The sequence below is a fragment of the Bos mutus genome, chromosome 14 (genome assembly GCF_027580195.1).
Source record: "Bos mutus isolate GX-2022 chromosome 14, NWIPB_WYAK_1.1, whole genome shotgun sequence".
Lineage (NCBI taxonomy): Eukaryota > Metazoa > Chordata > Mammalia > Artiodactyla > Bovidae > Bos > Bos mutus.
In genome coordinates, this window is record NC_091630.1 from 19,992,112 (window position 1) to 20,013,459 (window position 21,348).

The window sequence follows — 21,348 nt, forward strand, 5'->3', positions numbered from 1 at the left end:
CATCACATTAATTACTACATCTAATCTGGATTATGTGAACACATAAACCCCTTTAGCAAGGTCCCCTCCCTGAACTCACCCTTTTCCAGTCACACTGGCCTTCTCCCTGCTCTTGCCAGGATCCCACCTTATTGGTCCTTACTGGTCTCTTGCCCTGTTTTTCAGGTGACTCACTCTCTTTCTCCTCAATCAAGTTTGCTCAAGTGAGATCTTCCCTGACCACACTATCTCCAAAATCAGTACTCTAATATTGCCTCTCCTTACTCTGCTGTCCTTTTGGTTCATAGCATTTCACAACTTGACAGATTATATTTACTCATTTATAGTCTACTTCAGGCTTCCCTGGTGGCTCAGTGGTAAAGAATCCACCTGGAATGCCAGAGACGTGGGTTTGAAGCCTGGGTCAGAAAGATCCTCTGGAGAAGGAAATGGCAACCCATCCCAGTATTCTCGCCTGGAAAATCCCATGGACAGAGGAGCCTGGAAGGTTACAATCCATGGGGTCCCAAAGAGTCAGACACGACTGAGCATGCATGCATAGTCTATTTCACTCAGATATAAGCTTTGTCTTGTTCACCACTGTATCCCCCATTCTTAGAACAGTGAACACAGTAGACACATGATAAACATGTTGAATAAATGAAGAAAAAACAGACTAAGGCACTGAAGCTAGGAAAGTCGAGTATCATAACAGAAGACTCCGTCCCTGGAGGCCATTCCAAGCTGCTGAAACAAGTGTCTGCATTGCTTTTAAAGGTAAAAGCTCACTTAAAGAATGTACAAGTAATAAGTTGGAATGCAATTAAATTTGCAAAAGTTTAAACAATAAGTGTAAATAAATATCAATGATAAAGTGATAAATTTTTTAATATTAAGGCCAGAGAGATCAGTCATAAAACTACCCTGAAATCTCACAGCAAAACTTGCCAATAACAGATTTTATGTTGTATTTTTGCTACTGCAAAACTTCTCTGTTCAATTTGAAATTCTGGCTCAGGAGTACATGGAACTAATAGTATCTTTAAAGTTTCTATCAAATTCCAATCTCAGATGGGTTATGGGACTCAGCTACAGCCTGCCAAGACTGATAACAGGTTACACTTCAGAGCCATACAAAAACAATACTAATTTTTAATCTTTTATTCTACCAGTGCCAGTCAGCTCTACTTTCAAGTCATATCTGTTACACCTATGGAGGGATGCAGAAGAGACCAAATTTGAAATTTTCCAACTTAGCAATTATACTCTTTCCTTCACCATAGGTATCTGAAAACCACTGTCTACTTTCTCCAGGATGACTGCATCAAATTTTAACACTTCTAACCTCATAATTCCTTCTCAACCCCTTAGTTAAAAAGATGATGGAATTGGACCAATTGACTCCCTATCTCCCAATATACTTAATGAAAAAACACCATTCTCCCCTCCCCACAATCTCAGAGAAAGAAGTGTCCCTCTCCACTGCTTAAGGATAACTCATAGACACAAGTGGATGCAACTCACTCTTATTACCCCAACAACCATCCAAACTAGTCTTCCCCTCAGTCTTACTCACAGTAAAGTGAACAATTACTTGGCATACATTTCACCTCACTGGCTTTCACTGACAATGACACTTGGTCTTGCAACAGCCACATCAATGCTCCATGTGTCAGGGAGTTAAAATAGGAAAAAGGAGTTCAAAATGGCAATAGCTAAAAGACAGACAAAGAAAGGGAAAAGCCGGAGAAAAAGGAATAAAGGAAAAATCTGCGGACCTGAGTGAGAACCTCAGGTGAAACACACACACCCCCTTCCTGGGTAGCCCTAATTTGCATAGGGCAGGCGGGGGTGGGGTGGGGGTAGTGGGGAAAGAGACAAAACTATAAAAAGAGGAAGCCAAGAAGAGCTGACTCCTTAGAAAAGACCCTGATTCTGATCTAGGAAAGACTGAAGGCAAGAGGAGAAGGGGACTACAAAGGATAAAGATGGTTGGATGGCATCACCGACTCAATAGATGTGAGTTTGAGATAAAACTGAGAAAATCACACACTCTCCCAACACATGCATTTACTCAATCAGTTCATCTTCTCTTTCAACTCTGAACCATGTGACTCTATGCATCACAAGCTCTAGAACCTCCCTTCTCTCTTGTTCACAGGTCACTACTGTCAGTACTCTCTTCTGGTCTTCCTTTTATCTTCATGATTGTTTTCTCCATTTCCTTTGTACCACCTTGTACTCCCTGACCCAGATTCTGATCTTGTCCCTTTATTCAAATTATGCTCCACCTTCAGGTTTATATGTGACTGGGCACCATGCTGTTCAACGTGTCATTCTCCTATCTCCAGACTAACCTGCAGACTAAACTACCTGGATGTTGTAAAAGCAACATAACATCTCCAAAATGAATTCATCACCACCTCCAAAGCTGCATGCCCCTTGCAGTCCCTATCTCCATGAAGGACCTCCACCCACCCACCTACCCTGTAATAGGAAAGCCACAAAGGAGTCTGAGCCCTCTCTTCAACTTCTCTCTTCTCAACCATATGGTGATTAGCAAACCAATGCTATCCTTGTCTCACCTTCCCCTCAGATTCTTTCCTTCCTCTGTCCTCACTGTCACTGCTTTGGTTGTTCAGTTCAGTCGCTCAGTCGTGTCCAACTCTTTGTGACCCCATGGACTGCAGCACGCAGGGCCTCCCTGTCCATCACCAACTCCCAGAGTTTACTCAAACTCATGTCCATTGAGTTGGTGATGGCCATCCAACCATCTTATCCTCTGCTTTGGTTGAGATCCTTGCAATTCCCCTCTCTATAAACAATTTTACCAGTCCTTAACTGTTAAGAATAGGCATAGAATTGTTCCTATTCCTATCTTTCTCCGATACCAATAGTGCTTGTCTACTTAAAAACACACAAAACAAAACCCCACCAATCTCATCATGTCATTTCTCTAAGAACTTTGTTGGCAGAACAACATCCTAACTCTTCATCTAGGGCCCTCTGGTCTTGCTCCATCTTGCTCTTCTCTTCTTCCCACCACACAGCAGTAATTCCAAATTTCTCATTGTTCCACAAACACACCCTGTCCTTTCGTGACTCTAGGCCCATACTGATATGCTTGGAATGCTTTTGCATCTTGGTTAACGCTCACTTAACTTTAAAAATGCTGCTTAAAAGTCATCTCCTCTGTGAAGATTTTGCCAAATCTCTCAATCTTAATCTAATACCAGGTGGTATTAGTCATTCCCCACTCTAAACCCCTAAATACCAGATTCCCAGCTTCAACCTAGGATTGGTGGTACTGTGAACACATTTCATATTATGTCAATGTTTGTCTTCCATATTGAGTTCCCTACGGGCTGCTGCTGCTGCTAAGTCGCTTCAGTCGTGTGGGCTGGTCCGTAACAAATCTACCTCTATGTTCCCACAGGCTAGCTTGGCACCTGGCACATGGTAGGAGCACACTGATAACCGAACAAACGCATCTCAACTCGAACTTTCTGAGTAAAAGCCCTGGCAGAGCAGTACAACCCTGAACAAGTCGTGGTATAGCAAGAGTATGGTGTGTGAGGCTCTCTCAGAACTGACTGGCCTGCACCCCTCAATAATGGGCCAGGGCTCCCCAGCTCAGGAGTCCTGAGGTAAGTGAATCCCGAAGACCCTGAACATCCCCCGAAGACCCTGAACATCCATTATGGACAAATGTGGATGGACAGCACAAACCACCAACCAAAGGAAGATGGAAAAAATCACCTATTGTTTCTCGCCTGATTGAGATGAGTTTGTAGAGAAATACAAAGCAATCAAATACAGTAGCACAGTATTTTAGCTCACACACTTCAGAATATCATAGAAAACAATGTTTTTATTGTTTTAATGAAATACTAATGGCTGCTGCTGTGCAAGCTAGGGCCTGTTTCAACCTGGAAAAGGTGGATATGCATATTTCCTTAAAGATTGGTAGTTTCTAGCTTTTTTATTTGTAAACAAAATCAAATTATTTAGAAGCTGAATCTAATCAACAAATTTGCAATTCTCTAAACAATAAACAGGTCATCACCCAAATGAGCAATCTCTCCCCAAAGGGGATGAAAAATGCTAAAAATATAATACAAATTACCTAATGGCCAAAGTTTAAGTCATTAAGCATAGCAACTTGAACTCCTACCAATTTTGACTTCTGTTTTTTAAAAATTGGTCTTATTACTCCTAATTTTCTCCCCACAAAACTTGGTTTTTGTTTTTTTTTTTAAACTTTCCTGTTCTCAACAAACACTAGTTTTCCAACTTAAGTAGCAGCTCTAACAGCAGACTGTACTGTGCACTATGGCTGAAACAGACATTACACAACTACAGGCTACACGGCCCAATCTGATCAACTGTCCTTATTCACACTTCATTCCCCTCACCTGCCTATGTTTCCATTTTCTCCGTATGCCTGGCTTCTTTTCTGTTTTATGATCACTTCCCCCTTGCTCTTACTTCATTATTAAATTACATTTGTGATACACTTATCCAACTTTTGGAGAATTTTGAGCATTACTTTACTAGCGTGTGAGATGAGTGCAACTGTGTGGTAGTTTGAGCATTCTTTGGCATTGCTTTTCTTTGGGATTGGAATGAAAACTGACCTTTTCCAGTCCTGTGGCCACTGCTGAGTTTTCCAAATTTGCTAGCAGATTGAGTGTAGCACTTTCACAGCATCATCTTTCAAGATTTGAAATAGCTCAACTGGAATGCCATCACCTCCACTAGCTTTGTTCGTAGTGATGCTTTCCAAGGCCCACTTGACTTTACATTCCAGGATATCTGGCTCTAGGTGAGTGATCATACCATCGTGATTATCTGGGTCGTGAAGATCTTTTTTGTACAGTTCTTCTGTGTATTCTTGCCATCTCTTCTTAATATCTTCTGCTTCTGTGAGGTCCATACCATTTCTGTCCTTTATCGAGCTCATCTTTGCATGAGATGTTCCCTTGGTATCTCTAATTTTCTTGAAGAGATCTCTAGTCTTTCCCATTCTGTTGTTTTCCTCTATTTCTTTGCACTGATTGCTGAGGAAGGCTTTCTTATCTCTCCTTGCTATTCTTTGGAACTCTGCATTCAGATGCTTATATCTTTCCTTTCCTCCTTTGCTTTTTGCTTCTCTTCTTTTCACAGCTATTTGTAAGGCCTCCCCAGACAGCCATTTTGCTTTTTTGCATTTCTTTTCCATGGGGATGGTCTTGATCCCTGTCTCCTGTACAATGTCAAGAACCTCCACCCATAGTTCATCAGGCACTCTGTCTATCAGATCTAGTCCCTTAAATCTATTTCTCACTTCCACTGTATAATCATCAGGGAACTGATTTAGGTCATACCTGAATGGTCTAGTGGCTTTCCCTACTTTCTTCAATTTCAGTCTGAATTTGGCAATAAGGAGTTCACGATCTGAGCCACAGTCAGCTCCCAGTCTTGTTTTTTGCTGACTGTATAGAGCTTCTCCATCTCTGGCTGCAAAGAACACAATCAGTCTGATGGTGTTGACCATCTGGTGATGTCCATGTGTAGAGTTTTCTCTTGTGTTGCTCGAAGAGGGTGTTTGCTATGACCAGTGCATTCTCTTGGCAAAACTCTATTAGCCTTTGCCCTGCTTCATTCTGTACTCCAAGGCCAAATTTGCCTGTTACTCCAGGTGTTTCTTGACTTCCTTCTTCCTGCAAGGAGATCCACCAGTCCATCCTAAAGGAGATCAGTCCTGGGTGTTCATTGGAAGGACTGATGCTGAGGCTGAAACTCCAATACTCTGGCCACCTCATGCGAAGAGCTGACTCATTGGAAAAGACCCTGATGCTGGGAGGGATTGGGGGCAGGAGGAGAAGGGGACGACAGAGGATGAGATGGCTGGGTGACATCACTGACTCGATGCACATGAGTTTGGGTGAATTCTGGGAGTTGGTGATGGACAGGAAGGCCCGGAGTGCTGCGATTCATGGGGTTGTAAAGAGTCGTACACGACTGAGCGACTGAACTGAACTGAACTACCTAACTTTTCACAAACATTTCTTGGTAGCTTCTACATGACAATTTAAATTCCCCACCCAGCTTTCACTTTTAGAACCTTGAAAGCAAAGCATCATGACCAACAAGTTTGATCAACTGTTCCCAACAGTGAAGCTGCTCCAAATATCTTAAGGAGCCAAATATCATGGGACTGTTTCCTCTCAATACCATTCAAAGAAAATTGAGAATAATGTACAACTCTACAATTCAAAACGCTGGTGGGAAATACATTTTATTATTTCCCCTAGACTCTATGAAAACACACCCAGAACAGTAAGGGACATGACTGTAAGTTAACAATACTGACTACTTAAATCAGTTGTTTCCTCATCACCTACCATACAACCTTTATCAAGTTCTTCTTTGGGAAAGAAAAAAGAAAGTGAAGTCGCTCAGTTGTATCCGATTCTTTGCGACCCCATGGACTGTAGCCTACGAGGCTCCTCCATCCATGGGATTTTCCAAGCAAGAGTACTGGAGTGGGTTGCCATTTCCTTCTCCAGGGGATCTTCCCAACCCAGGGATCGAATCCAGGTCTCCCGCATTGCAGGCAGGCACTTTACCATCTGAGCTATCAAGGAAGCACTTCTCTGAGAGCTTACTTAAAATAAAGGATGTGTGCATCTCTTAAACTGAAGGTTTGTTTTGTTACAGAGCACAATGGGGAAGTTCTTACGTTCAACTTCAGCAGACTGACTTAGCATGAATTACCCTGCAATTTTTCTCCACCCTTTCACCTTCAGCATTTTATCACTTAGCTCTTATCTTTACAGTCTTATTTCTAACAGTCTTTGTTACTATTGGAGATGCATTTTTTTATTCCCTTGTAAGTCACTTTAAGATTCTTATTGTGAGTAGGTTGGTGTGTGTATACACACACATACATATATATGTATATATAACTACATATAGATATATATATAGTTACAACTTAAATGTAGGCATTCAGCAACATAGAACTAAATTTCTAATCAGAGAAAAGTAAATTTCAAAAATGACCAAGACATGAAAATGGATCCATGTTAATGGAAGTAACTCTTAGTAATCACTCTGGCCTCCTGTGTTTCCCCAAAGCCTCTTGTACCTAATTCTATTATAGTATTTAGGCAGAACAATGTTACGCCTTCCTACAAAATTCTCACCCTAACACCTGAACAAAAAGCCTAAAACACAATATATACTTAATCAAGACTACTCAAGTTACTCATTGGATGACCCTCACTTCTGCCTCCACAGATCTTTTAACATCTCTGTAATTATCAATTATGGTTATTTTTTTTAAAAGATGCTGAAAGTTAATAAGGGGAAAAAAATTCATTGATTTATTTTTTTCTTTCTATCTTTTAATCCCTTTACCCATTTTCCCTACTTCCCATCTCTGGCAACTATCAGCCTGTTCTCTGTTATATAGGATTCCTTTTTTTTTTTTTTAAGATTCCACATTTAAGTGCCATTATATGGTATTTGTCTTTCTCTAACTTCATTTAGCATAATGCCCTCAAAGTCTATCCATTTTGTCAAAAATGACAAGATTTCATTCTTTTTTTATGGCTGAATAATACTCTTGTGTGTGTGTGTATCAACCCACTGATGGACACTTAGGTGGCTTCCATATCTTGACTATCGTAAACAATGTTGCAATGAACATGAGGATACATGTATTTCCAGTTAAGTGTTTTCATTTTCTTCAGATAATACCCAAAAGTGAAACTGTTAGATCATACAGTGGTTCTATTTTAAGTTCTTAAGGAATCTGTTTTCCATAGTGGCTATACCAATTTCCTACTCCACATTTCACCATTGAAGCAGCTGTATTAGCCTAGAAAATGGTGAAACTTTGAAGAAGTAGCTGTTCCTCTAAATAGGTGATGGCAAAGTCAAGATTATTCCAATTAATTTAACAAAGGAATTTCTCAGGTACCCTAACAAAAGAAGGAAAAATACCATGGACACTAACCAAACTTAGAATTTATAAATACTGAATTAGGTCATTTCTGAAATTAAGCTAGGACAACTCCTTTTTCCTCCTACCACCAAAAAAAAAAGCAAAAAAGAGAGACGATTTGCAAATAGTGTGTGCCGACATCCTATATCTCCCTGCACTCTCCGTCTCCTATCAAGCACCCCGCAAAAACCTTTTCCACTCCTCAGGGACCACCATCTCCAACTACGGAGGACATTTAAATATGGGCCTCCATAGTGCCTATTTCTTCATGCGGAATTTATCCTATGTTCCTGTACGATAATTTTGCACACTGTTCCAAAAGCAAGGTTTTTTTCCCCTTAACAATTCTGCATTCTCTTTCTGACTATAGCATTCAGCCTTACAAATCATCTTAATGGTTTGCTGAAAACCAGGATAATACTTATCAGTTTAGTTAGGCTTATGCTATTTTCTTTCTCTAAACTGAAATTTTTGATGCCTAATTTCAGTCACAAGCTAATAAAAAGTAGTTCTTATTCAGAAAAAACATTTTAAATTAGGTTTTTCTTTATTGGGAAAAAAAAAAAGTATAGGTACGGCATACTCTGTTGCACATACTGCTATTTCTCCTTCATTCAACGTCTAAACAAACCATGGAAATATACACTAAGTCAGGCCTATACAGTGTCAAAATTTTATGATGAACTTAGTAACTGCCTCTGAAAACAAGCTGTACTTAAAACCATGCCTATCAGTAAAGGCCAACTAAGACTGGCTAACTCTTAACAAAGTGTACACTGGCCAGGAAAAAGTCCTGCTAAACTCCAACTGCTCAAAACACTTTCAAATACATGCTGAAGAAGACTAGACTAATATAGATGTGCTGGCACTATTAAACAAGATTCAGGAGTCCTCCATTACTTCCTGTCAATATGAAGTAGATGCAGCCCTAATACGATCAAGGCTCTCGAGAAACAGGAAACAAAGAACAATGTATAAAAAAAAGAAAAGAAAAAGCCCAATGGTTTAAGTCACCTTCTACCATATGAAGTAAAAGTAGAAACTGGAACATTTCTGGTTTTATGGAAATAAGTAAGAGAATGCAATTCAGGGAAACTTTGTCAGCTGCCAAAGAAAACAGAATAACCTTTTGCTCACAAAGAGACTGATTAAAATTCATGTTCCTTCTTGCATTCAAGCTTTCCACATGAGCTGAATACAGAGGAAAATTAACCACATCAAGATTCACAATAACTATTAAAAAATAAACAAATTCAGAAAGTTAAATAATATTTTCCCTTTAATATTCCAAAGTCAACTTCAAAGAAAGAAAAGAAATGCACATCAGAACGTCCTTATCTGCTACAGATAACCAAGTTCTTATCTTCTTTTACTTCTACTTAAAAGAATCTCTCATCCAACTGGATCTGGAAATAAACAGGCACTCCAAGAAATACATGGACAGCATATGGCCTCCTACAGGAACCTGAGAAAATGAACCACCTGCCTCTTAAGACAGTGAAACCTACACACCATCATCAGGATGTGTCCTTGCAGCAGTGATGGAGTTTTAAAGGTTCACACCACTTAAGTCCTGGCTGCTATCTAGAAGCCCGCCATGTACCACTCCTCAGGATGCAGAGCATCACTCCCTCAGTTTCTTCCTGTCCAGCCTGCTTTGTCTCCCAAAGTTTTTAGAGCAAAGAGCCTGTCAGAATTCGCTGACATCAATCAGGAAAGCTACCTAATCAAAGAAACACAGATTCCTAATCTTGCCCTCATATGCATGTCTGTATCAATGAAACCTGCTCTGCAGACACTGGGTCCATTCGACAGCACAAAACAAATTTCTATCAAGAAATATACCATCAGTTACTGGTGCGAGTGTCACTAGAAAAGAAATCCTGAAACAGAATGCTTATGTCTTATCTGAAACTGCCATCCCGATGCCTCTGATTTACTTCATTAAGTAGAAAAAAGAAATAGCACCACTGAACACATCTCGTTAAAATGATTCCTGCAGTGTCAAATCAAGATTATTTATATTTTAAAAGAAACAAAAACATCACTTTATGTCTGCATTTTAAATGACAGTACAAAAACCTGAAATAAAACAGAAACCTTTTTGGGGGGGTGTTGGGGGTGGTAACGTGTGTGCCAGGCATCCATTTAAAATGGAAGAGATGGGGATTTTTTCAAATACCTTATCAGGCCACCACTGCAAATCTTCTCCAAGAGACACGGGACTTTGAACAGGCGTATTCTTCTTATCCAAGTTTGGCTCTCCTTCCTTGCTGGTAGAGCCCCTTTCATTATCAAATGAGGCTCCATCAAGCCACCTTCGCTCACGTAAACGTAAAACGGATTCACGTTCACGCAACAGCTCAGAGTCTCTCTCTAAGGGAAGAAGGAGAACTGGTATGCAATTGGGTCACACCAGTGGGATAAAAGTAAGCCACTCTCTAGTAAAGACCCTTCAGGATGCAACTAACAGCAGTTTATCCACCCACAAGAATTTAATGTAACTATATATCTAATAAGCCTGACATGCAACATTCAAAACATTTAACTCTTTCAAGTGAACGTATGAAAATTGTACACTAGTTCTTTAAGCATTTTTCTGAATTCCAAATATGTGCTTTTAGAGCAGAATTGCCTCAAACTGGATTCTGGACATTTTACATGGAGTTTTAAATTTCTAGTTTTCATTAAAAATGCTTACCACAACTTTTTAAATTTATCTATTAGAAACTATTCATAAATTAAAATTTTGACATGTTAGATACATAAACAAAAAAAAAGTATTTGTTAGAGATTCTACACATGGGGGGGAAAAAACTTTAAAAGGGCAAAATAAAAATCCATTAACTGTAAAATTTTTGATAATCTTTGTTTAGAGTAATTTTACAGACTAGATTTTTGTGATTTATCTTATCTTTTGTGATAAGATAAAAAGTCTTATTTAAAAAATTTTGAGAAATCAGAAATTTTTTTCTATTTTAAGAATCTTTATAGAAAGACTATTTTATAAAAACGCTACCACTGAAACTGGCTTACAAACTTTTTAAAACAAATTTTCAGGTTGCTCACACATTACTGTTTTAACTAGGCAATTAAACTTTCAAAGACTTGGATATTAAGGATTAAAAACAAGTTGAACCATATAAAACTGCCATCCATGCAGGTCAAACATGGTCAAGTACCACCAATTTCATATGGTTCAGACTGAAAGAGATGCCCACATAGAATGACCTAAGGAAAAGCAAAAGGAAGAAATTTAGAAGGAGCTATTTGTTAAATACTGAATATTTGAAATGTAATTCTTGATGCATTTAAGGCAGTAAAATATTCACTTATTTTTAAAGAATTTGTAAGCTATTACGTAACAGTTTCAGTATACTAAAAGATCATTTTAAGACTGTTGTTTTAAAACTGCTTCCAAATAGTAGGCATTTGCAGTACAGTCTTAATGTAAAATGGCATCTTTTCCAGTTTACTAATGATAAGTATATAATACAGCTGATTCCTTCCTGTTATTTGAATCAAGGAGTTTTACTTTCTGAAAAGTAAATATACTGACTTTAAAAAGTTAAAATATCAGTTAAATATATGTCAACATATACAGAGAAAGGCTTCTGTTTGTACGATTTCAAAATCTTTCTAAATTCTACTATAAACTAAAGCTTTTCAAGATTTTAACTTCTGAAAATACTATTTTAATAAGCTAAGTATTTGTATGTATTTATTATGGATCAATCTCATTCCAAAAGTTTTTTTTGGATTTAAAATGAAGAAGATAGTCACCTTATTTTAATCAAATAAACTAGAGAGACTTATTTTATGAATGCTGCATGTCATTGTTAAGTAGAATTCTGCTTTTAGTTCAGAATCCATATTCCTAAATTCAAAAATATAGTTAGATAAAATATAATCCTTTATATGTGTTCTATAATGCATTAATAGATAAAATCATCTATAAAGTTCTACTGTGGCTCTTCAAAAATCAAAAATAATTATTTTAATGCCAAAGCTTCCGAGAACACTAATAAATAATGATTTCATCTAGTGTAATATTAAAAGTTCAAATACAAAGAATTCTACCACTAGCTCTCCAGTCAGCCAATAATCACCAAGAAATAAATGCACAATTACCTCGAGATGAGCCTAGCCTGGAAAGTGACGACCGACGAAATGAAGGGTAACCAAAATAGCTAATGTCTTCAGAAAACATGGCATCTGCATCGATAATGACACTTGGGTGGGCAGAATGAATGTCAGCATCAAGAAGAGACATAAGATCCTCTATAAAGTGAAACAAATATAAATGAAACAGATACAGAGAAAAAAATCTGTAGACCACCAAAAAAATCCCTTAAAGTTAAAACATTAAAATCAGAAGCTGACTACTGACATAACCTGAGAAGAGAAGCAGTAACTACCTAAGAAATACAGTTAACATCATTAACACAGAGTTTAAGAACATCAACTGCATGATTATTGCTTGGGCTACATCCTAAATAATCACAAGAAAAAAGGATCATTATTTAAGATTCTTGTGACATCACAGAGATGATACAGTCAAAATCTAAATGCAGTTATTACATATTCAGTAATAATAACAGCATCAGAACAACATTCCAGAGGCATCTGTCAGTCAGCAATAAAGCTATGCATATACATCCATGCCTTTATTAGGACGAAACACAAGTCCACTGAGCAGAAATACGTCCCTATTTTCCCTTAAAAAAGATTTTACAATCAAACACTATAGGGAGAAATATCTACCACCTTAGAAAGAACAGTCAGAAAACCCACTGCACTTTCATTTCATTTCATTCCCGTCAAAAAAAACAAACAAACAAAACACCTCTCCCTAGATAAGAGAACCATGATGGTGATCCACCAACCTCCAGGCAAATAAGATTCACTAGCTGTATCATCACCATCATCTCCATCTTCATCATCCCGGCTAAGTAAATTATTTACAGCAAGGTTTACATCAAGATTTGTGCGCTGAAGTTCTCGAATAATGACACTTCTGGATTTGCCTTGTAAAACAACTTGGGCCTGAAATAAAAAATAAGGAGTGCTATGTTAATTTTCTTTTTTGTAACTTTTTTAAAAATCAAAATGAGTTTTCTAGGATCAAAACAGAAAAGCAGTATTTCACAACTCATGATATAAATCATGGCTACAGCCCACTATATTTGGGTTTCCCTTGTGACCCAGCTGGGCTTCCCTGGTGGCTCAGAGGGTAAAGCGTCTGCCTGCAATGTCGGGAGACCCGGGTTTGATTCCTGGGTTGGGAAGATCCCCTGGAGAAGGGAATGGCAACCTACTCCAGTACCCTTGCCTGGAAAATACCAGGGACAGAGAAGCCTGGTAGGGTTACTCGCAAAGAGTCGGACACGACTGAGCAACCTCACTTTCTTTCTTTTCTTGTGGCTCAGCTGGTAAAGAATGCACCTGCAAAGCAGGAGACCTGGGTTCGATCCCTGGGATGGGACGATGCCCCAGAAAAGGGACCCGCTACCATAAACCATGGCTACAGCCCACTATGTTTAGTTAAACCTCACCCTGTCCTGCTCTTATGTTAAGTGTTCCACAGGATCCATACCTGTGAAATCAGCTCCTCTGGAATCACAGATGCTGGGATAACTGGCTGGGGCTGGCTGCCCAGAAGCCCAGATCCTCGATCCCGTCCCGTTCGAATAACTCGAGTCTGTCGGCGAGAATCTCGCGCTCCAGCTGATGACCTACCAGAGGATCCTCCTCCACTTCCACCCACTCCAGAACTCCAGCGACTTCTAAATTATTGGAGAATTTATAGAATTAGCATTTTAAATAATCATTCAGCAAGATTCTTCCAGGTCTCATTTTCATTCTCTTAGGACAAGCTAAAAGCTATTTTTCTAACTGACATGGTATGTTACAGTGGTATTCTGACAGAACAAGATAATAGAACTGAGCTTTAAAATAACAGTTCTAATTTTTTTAATGCTTAAATATAACTTCACTTTTAAAAGATAAATACCACGCATCTGCTTTTTTAAAGAACCACATACCTAGCATTTCTAGATACGACTCTAAAATGAGTTATAATACATTTCCTCTTTGCACGAACGACCTATCGGACATAACTACCAACAGTCTGTAATGCAAAAAGTAAAATTCAAAGCTTAAATTTTAAAGACACAAATAAATGGAAAGACACCTGTATCCATGGCTTGGAAGATTTAAAATTGTTAAGATGTCCAGACTGCTTAAAGTAATCTACAGATTCATCACAATCCCTAGCAAAATCCCAGTGGATTTTATGCCTCCAAGGACATAATCAAGAGTGAGGACGCAACGTACAGAATGGAAGAAAATATCTGTAAATCATGTATCTAATAAGAGGTTAATATCCAGAATATATAAAGAGCTCTTACACTCAACAACAACAAAAATCAAATAACCTGACTTAAAAAATGGGCCAAGAACGTGAATAGACATTTCTCCAAACATAATACACAAATGGCCAAATAAGCATAAGTTCAGCATCACTAACCCTGAGAGAAATGCAAATCAAAACTATAACATATCACCTCACACACATTAGAATGGCTACCATGAGAAAAAAAATAGAAAACTACAAGTGTTAGCAAGAATGTACAGAAACTGGAACCCTCATGCACTGTTGCTAAGACTATAGAATGGTGCAATGCTATGAAAACAGTACAAAGTTTCTTAAAAAATTAAAAACAGAGCCATCATGTATGACTCAGCAGTTGCATTTCTAGGTATATATCCAAAAGAATTGAAAACAGAGTCTCAAAGAGATATCTATATACCCATGTTCAAAGCAGCACTATTCATAAGAGCCAACAGGTACAAGCAACCTAATATCCAATGAAAAATGAATGGTTAAACAAAATGTGGGATATACATATACTGTAATATTATTCAGCATTAAAATGGAAGGAAATCCTGACACATGCTACAACACAGATAAACTCTGAAGATATTAGGCCAAGAGAAATTAAGCCAATCACAAAAACACAAATGATATCCAAAGTAGTCAAATTCATAGAAACAGAAAGTAGAATGGTGGCTGCCAGATGTTAGGGAGAGGGATAGAGGGAGCTGTTTAATGGAGATAACGTTTCATTTTTACAAGATGAAAAAGTTACGGAGACTTCCTTCACAACAATATGACTATATTCAACTGAGGTGTGCAGTTATAATTGTAAAGACGATAAATTTCATGTAATGTGTTTCTAAACATGATTTAAAAAATATAAAGTCATGTGTTATCCAAAAAAAAGCTATGTTCTAGAAAACAGACATGTTTTCAACTTATATGCTTTGTGACAATTATGCAACAGAAAATAATATAGGATCAATGAAAGATACAAATAGATATTAAAATAAAATATTAAATCAGCATTTCTACTTCATGGTTTCCTGAAAGCTGTCAAAATTAAGTCAGGTGGAACTACTCTTGTAGAAGTTTTTAACAGTCAAAAGCTAAATTTATTATCTCAACTTGAAATCAGGAGGAACCACACTAGAGTCTTAAAGAGATTTCATTAGTGTAACTGTTCTGTCCCCAGTTTGCCTGAGATAACACCAGAGTCAGCATACTGTCTGAGCCTATTATTATTATTTTCACTCCCAAATTTCCCAGTTTGGACAGTAAGTTATACGGCCAATTTGCAATCTCTGTTACACAAAACCTCAACTGAGGTTAGTTGAAAGACAAAGGTCAAAATATCTCTGGCTTGCCCATTCATTAACCTGACTGTTACCATGGAAAATACCACATTTTCCTACCCACACCCACAGTGCAGGATTTCTTCTGCTGGAATCCAAACAACCTACTAGACTTCCTACCTCAACCAACGCTAAACATTCCTCTATCCAGCTTGCTGTCCAGAGAAAGAGCAAGGCGTTTGACTAAGTATACATTAACAGAGGTTTATCAGTGGTTTCAAAAGAAAAGTATTGGAATCCTCTCTTTGTCTATGATTACAGTGAGCTCTGTCTCTCTCTCTCGCGCGCACGCTATATATATATACACACACATATATAGTGAGATATACATATTTTTAATATTAACCTCAAAAATAATGTAAAAACCAGTTTCTACTATCCACACCTCACTCATCAAATTAATCCTACAATTTGACCCATTATATAATACTCAAGATACACAAAGTGACTCCAATCAACTGGGAAAATCACGCATAGTATGGAATTAATCCACAGTTTGCAATCTTAATACCCATGGGATAACAATCTTAATACCCATGGCATAAGTCCTATCCATATACTTGGCTAGTTTAAAAAACTATACAGCATCAAAAACAAGAAAAGTCTGAGAAACTGTCATAATCAAGAAAAGCCTAAAGAGAAATCACAACTAAATCTACTGTGGTATCCTGGATGGGATCCTGGAACAGCAAGAGGACACTAAGAAAAAAATGAGGGAATGTGAACAACCTACAGCCTTCAGCTGATGATAATTTACCAACATACATTAATTATAAAAAGTGTACCAGGCTTATGTTACATGTTAATAGTGAAAACTGGGCATGAAGCATACAAGAATTCTCAGTACTACCTCTGTAATTTTTCTGTAATCTAAAACTGTACAAAAATATGAAGCTTATTTAAAAGAAAATATACAAATACACAAGCATACAAACACACATACTAGATAGGTATGTGTGTGCCTGTGCATATGTGCACATTTATTTCCACGGAAATATCAACTAGTTTCAACACTTAAGTCAGAAGATTTCCCATTAAAAAAAACAAGTTTGCAGCTTTTCTTAAGATTAAAGGGCGGGGGGTAGGAGAGAAATGGAGGTTTACATTTGGTAACAATGGCCCTGTAGACTTCTATGGTAACATGAGCTGTTTAGCTGCCTCCTTTAAAAATGGGTGATAACAAACAATGGATGAAGAGACTTTAGAAACTAATATTTCCATTTTAAACATTCTTTAAACACACACTCTCTTTCTCCAAAGTTGGTGTTCTTCCCCTTCAAAGTTGGTGTTCTTGCCCAACTGAAATGCGCTTAACAAAAATATCCTGGAGATTTTAAAAATATCTCCCAGGATAAATTTGAGTAATTATGAAAGAGAAAAAAAACGCAGCTAGAAAGCCTTAGCACACTGCCAATTAGCAAAAGCCCCAAGGGAAAAACATTAAAAGTCCTAGAAACATTGACTGTTATTTATTCCTAAGAATGCTCAGTCATAATACATGATCAATTCTCAATTACCCACACTGACAGCAAAGAAAAACAGTATTAATTATGCCAAAATCTTTCAAATGCAGTTCTCAGAGACCACCTGATTCACAACTCCTCTATGAACCCAAAGGGAACAAGCCAGGACTCTGAAGGAAGAGGCTGGGGACCAAGGTCTGTGGGGACAGTCTTTCAGATATGACTGCACCTGTATGTCTTAGGTTCTCTAATAAATAGCAAGCTTCTTTAAAGTTTACTATAATCAACATAGGAATGTGAGGAGGGGGGAACAACACAACTCAGAGAAAGAAAATTTATTATGACAGATAACATTTTTGACTTTAAAATTTCTTAATTTAGAGAATACTGGTTACAATTTCTCCATCAACAAACTGAGAAAAATTTTCATACAGGCCAAGAGAAACAATCAGCCTTTAAGTGCTTACATTTTGTGGACATCTGCAAGACCAAATAAAGGTAAACATATGGCTTAGTCAGGGGGAACACTGTGACGTTTTTCAGAATTGCGATCATGAACCCAATGCGAAAACACAGAGTCTGTTGGGGTGGGGCAGGTTTATAAAAACATGATTCAAAAAAGGAATACAATCAAGCATAAGTAAGAGGAACACAAAAACTAATGATTCTCCCCGCTTTCCAAAGTCTTAAAATTAGCCTTAACCTTCTTTTGGAGCAGCTCTACTAAGGTTTTTATTCAAGCTCAAATGTACTCCTTTATTATCATCTTTGTTGTGTATTTTATTACCAAAGACATAAAATTCCACTACTCTCTTCCAGTCATCTTGTCATGTAGTCTATTATAACTGGTTATATCCAAGCTTTATTTATAAAGAGAAGAGGATTTAAATAGGATAATTTAAGCAACAGAAACAGCAATGGATTATAAACCATAAAATAAAACAAATATCCATGAGACCATAATAACATAAATAACTCAGCAGTAACAGAATAAAATAGAATAAATAAGAAAGAAATGGGGGAGGAGGAAAAGTTCTTCCTTACAGTCAAATTTCAATTAATGAGTGTAAAAGAAATAATAAAAACATATTTTAAAAAGCACTACTTGGCCAACACCACAGTAATGAAGGAAGAAATTATCAATGGATGCTAAAGTTAATGAGCAAAAATATGATAGAAAATGGACTATTTACATAGTCAGGAAGCATCCAGCTGAGCCACCAGGGAAGCCCATCTCCCCACAAAATACATTACAAAGGCGGCACTATTAATAGTAACTTTAAAAGGGGAAATATTAATAGTAACTTTATACTTGAGAAGCTTGGCAAACATCACTTTAACTAAGTGGTCAGGGATAACCATCACAGTAATGAGACAGGTCAATATCATGTGCCTCCACATATGATGCAATGAGGTCACATCATCACTTCTGTGGTATTCTTGCCAAAAATGCATCATCTGTAATCCCAATCAAAATCCCACCACGTTTTTTGTATCAACAAACTGATTCTAAAATGTATAGGGAAAGGCAAAAGATCTAAAGAGCCAGCACAATACAGAAGAACAAAGTTCTTTTGACTGACTGGACCCTGACCAACTTTCAAAGACTGACTATAAAGCAACAGTAATCAAGACAGTGTGCTACTGGAGAAAAAACAAATAGATCAATTGTACGGAATAAAGAGCCCAGAAACAGACCCCTATAAATACATAAATACTGATATTTGACAAAGGAGCAAAGGCAATACAAAGAAGCAATTCAATCATTGCAAATGATTCAATCATTGCTAGAATAACTGGACATCCACATGGAAAAAAGACACAGACCTTCACAAAAATTAAAACAGATCACAGACTTAAATGTAAAATGCAAAACTATAAAACTCCAAGAAGATAGCAGAAAAGAAATCTAGACAATCTTGGATTTGGCAATGACTTTTTAGCTATGACACCAAAGGCACAATGAAATAAATAACTGATAAGCTAGCCTTCATTAAAGTCAAAAACTTTGGCTCTGTAAATGATGCTTGTCAAGATAATGAAAGACAACTTACAGACTGGGACAAAATAACTGCAAAAGACATTATCTGATTAAAAAATGGTTATCCAAAATATATCAACAATCTGATGGAAAAATGAGCCAAAGACCTTAAAAGAAACCTCACCAGAGAAGAGCTACATTGGGCAAATAAGCATACGAAAAGGTGCTTCATATATCATCAAGCAAATGTGAATTTTAAAAAAAAACAAGCCACCACTACATGCCTATTAGAATGACCAAAATCTAGAACACAAAATTCAGCAGTTGTGCTCCTTGGCATTTAATCCAAAGGAGCAGAAAACCTACATCCACACAAAAATCAGCACACAGCTTTACTCATAACTGCCAAAGTTTGGAAGCAACCAAGATGTCCTTTAGTAGCTGAATATGTAAATCAACTGTGGTACATCTATACAATGAAATACTGCTGCTGCTGCTCAGTCACTTCAGTCGTGTCTGACTCTTTGCGACCCCATAGACGGCAGCCCATCAGGCTCCCCCGTCCCTGGGATTCTCCAGGCAAGAACACTGGAGTGGGTTGCCATTTCCTTCTCCAGTGCGTCAAAGTGAAAAGTGAAAGTGAAGTCGCTCAGTCATGTCCGACCCCCCGCCACCCCATGGACTGCAGCCCTCCAGGCTCCTCCATCCATGGGATTCTCCAGGCAAGAGTACTGGAGTGGGGTGCCATTGCATTCTCCGAATGAAATACTATTCAGCACTAAAAAGAAACGAGCTATCAAGCCATGAAAAGACATGGAGGAACCTTAAATGCATACTACTCTAAGTGAAAGAAGCCAATCTGGAAAGGCTAAATATTGAATGATTGCAACTATATGACATTCTAGAAAAGACAAAACTATGGAGATGGTAAAAAAGATCAGTGGATTCTTAGGACAGTGAAACTACTCTAAATGATGCTATAATCAAAGATGCATGTCATTATAAACTTATCCAAACCCAGAGAAGGTCCAACACCCAGAGTGAACTCTCATGTAAACTATGGTCTGTGGATGATGATGTGCGGGTGTAGGTTCATCAAGTGTAACAAATGGACCACTCTGGTGGGGAGTACTGATAACAAGGGAGGTTATACATGTGGTCAGGGGGAATATGAAAATCCCTGTACAGTCAGTACCTTCTCATTTTTGCTATGAACTCGAAAACTGCTCTTAAAATATAAAGACTTAAAAAAAAAATGCATCACCTGGGTTTAATCATGAGGAAATAAGAGACAAAATCAAACATTCTACAAAATAACCAGTTTTCAAACTCATCTAGATCTGGAAAGATTGAGAAACTGTCCCAGATTGGAGGAAACTACAGAAACATGACAACAAATGGCAACACAGGGTCCTGGACTGAATCCTAGAGCAGAGAAATGGTACTCGTGGGACAGGTGATGAAATCCGAATAAACTCTACAGATTAAGCACTGATCACTGTTAATTTCCTGGTGTTGATAACTGTACTATGATTATGTAAAATGTTAACATTTGGGGAAGCTGGGTGAAATTTTGCAATTTTTAAAAGTCAAATAATTTTCAAATGAAAAGTTAAATTTAGAAATAAAGAGCACAGCATTAGGAACAAATGCCCCTATGTAAATGAATAAACTAAAGCAGGGATCAGCAAACTGTAAAGTGTAGAAAAGTAAACCATTTATTTAGGTTTTGCAGGCTCACCAGTCTTTTGTCATGACAACTCATCTCTGCCATTTTAGCACAAAAGCAACCACAGAGAAAGTATCAAGTATAGTTGTCTCAATGAAAATAGGAGGCAGTCAGGACAGATTTAGCCTGTAGGCTATAATGTGACAACCCCTCAACTAAAAAAAGAACTAAATTTTAATCTTTAAACAGGTAAAGTTTGATGTAGTATGATATGTAAGAGCATGCTTTCTTAAATAAAATCAAACATTTGCAAGTTTATCAGATAAAATGGGATCTCAACTTTTAAATCTAACTTTACCAAGAGAGTCAAAATGTTTAAAACCATCTTCCTCTCCTTAATTATATTTTGAAACAGTTTAAATTGCTTCTATTTCTCTGCTTAGCTTTTGAATACATATGCTAACATCATTGCTTTGGCATTATCTAACCACTAAATGGGTAATTTCAGAAGATCTAGCTATTCATAAAT

The 21,348-nt window shown here is 37.6% G+C and overlaps 1 protein-coding gene across 5 annotated transcripts in view; it reads right to left on the reverse strand.

Annotated features, from left to right (window-relative positions):
• Positions 1-21,348, reverse strand: part of UBR5 (ubiquitin protein ligase E3 component n-recognin 5) — a 137,706-nt gene that overhangs the window by 67,528 nt on the left and 48,830 nt on the right. For 3 of the 5 annotated variants that reach the window (XM_070383073.1, XM_070383070.1, XM_070383069.1), the window contains exons 6-9: positions 13,569-13,758; positions 12,859-13,018; positions 12,104-12,253; positions 10,155-10,366 (exon numbers count right to left, since the gene is read on the reverse strand). In XM_070383073.1, coding sequence (XP_070239174.1) covers positions 10,155-10,366; positions 12,104-12,253; positions 12,859-13,018; positions 13,569-13,758 — 712 coding nt within the window. The remainder of the gene's footprint in view (positions 1-10,154; positions 10,367-12,103; positions 12,254-12,858; positions 13,019-13,568; positions 13,759-21,348) is intronic. The other 2 variants (XM_070383072.1, XM_070383071.1) reach the window with 1 other exon arrangement.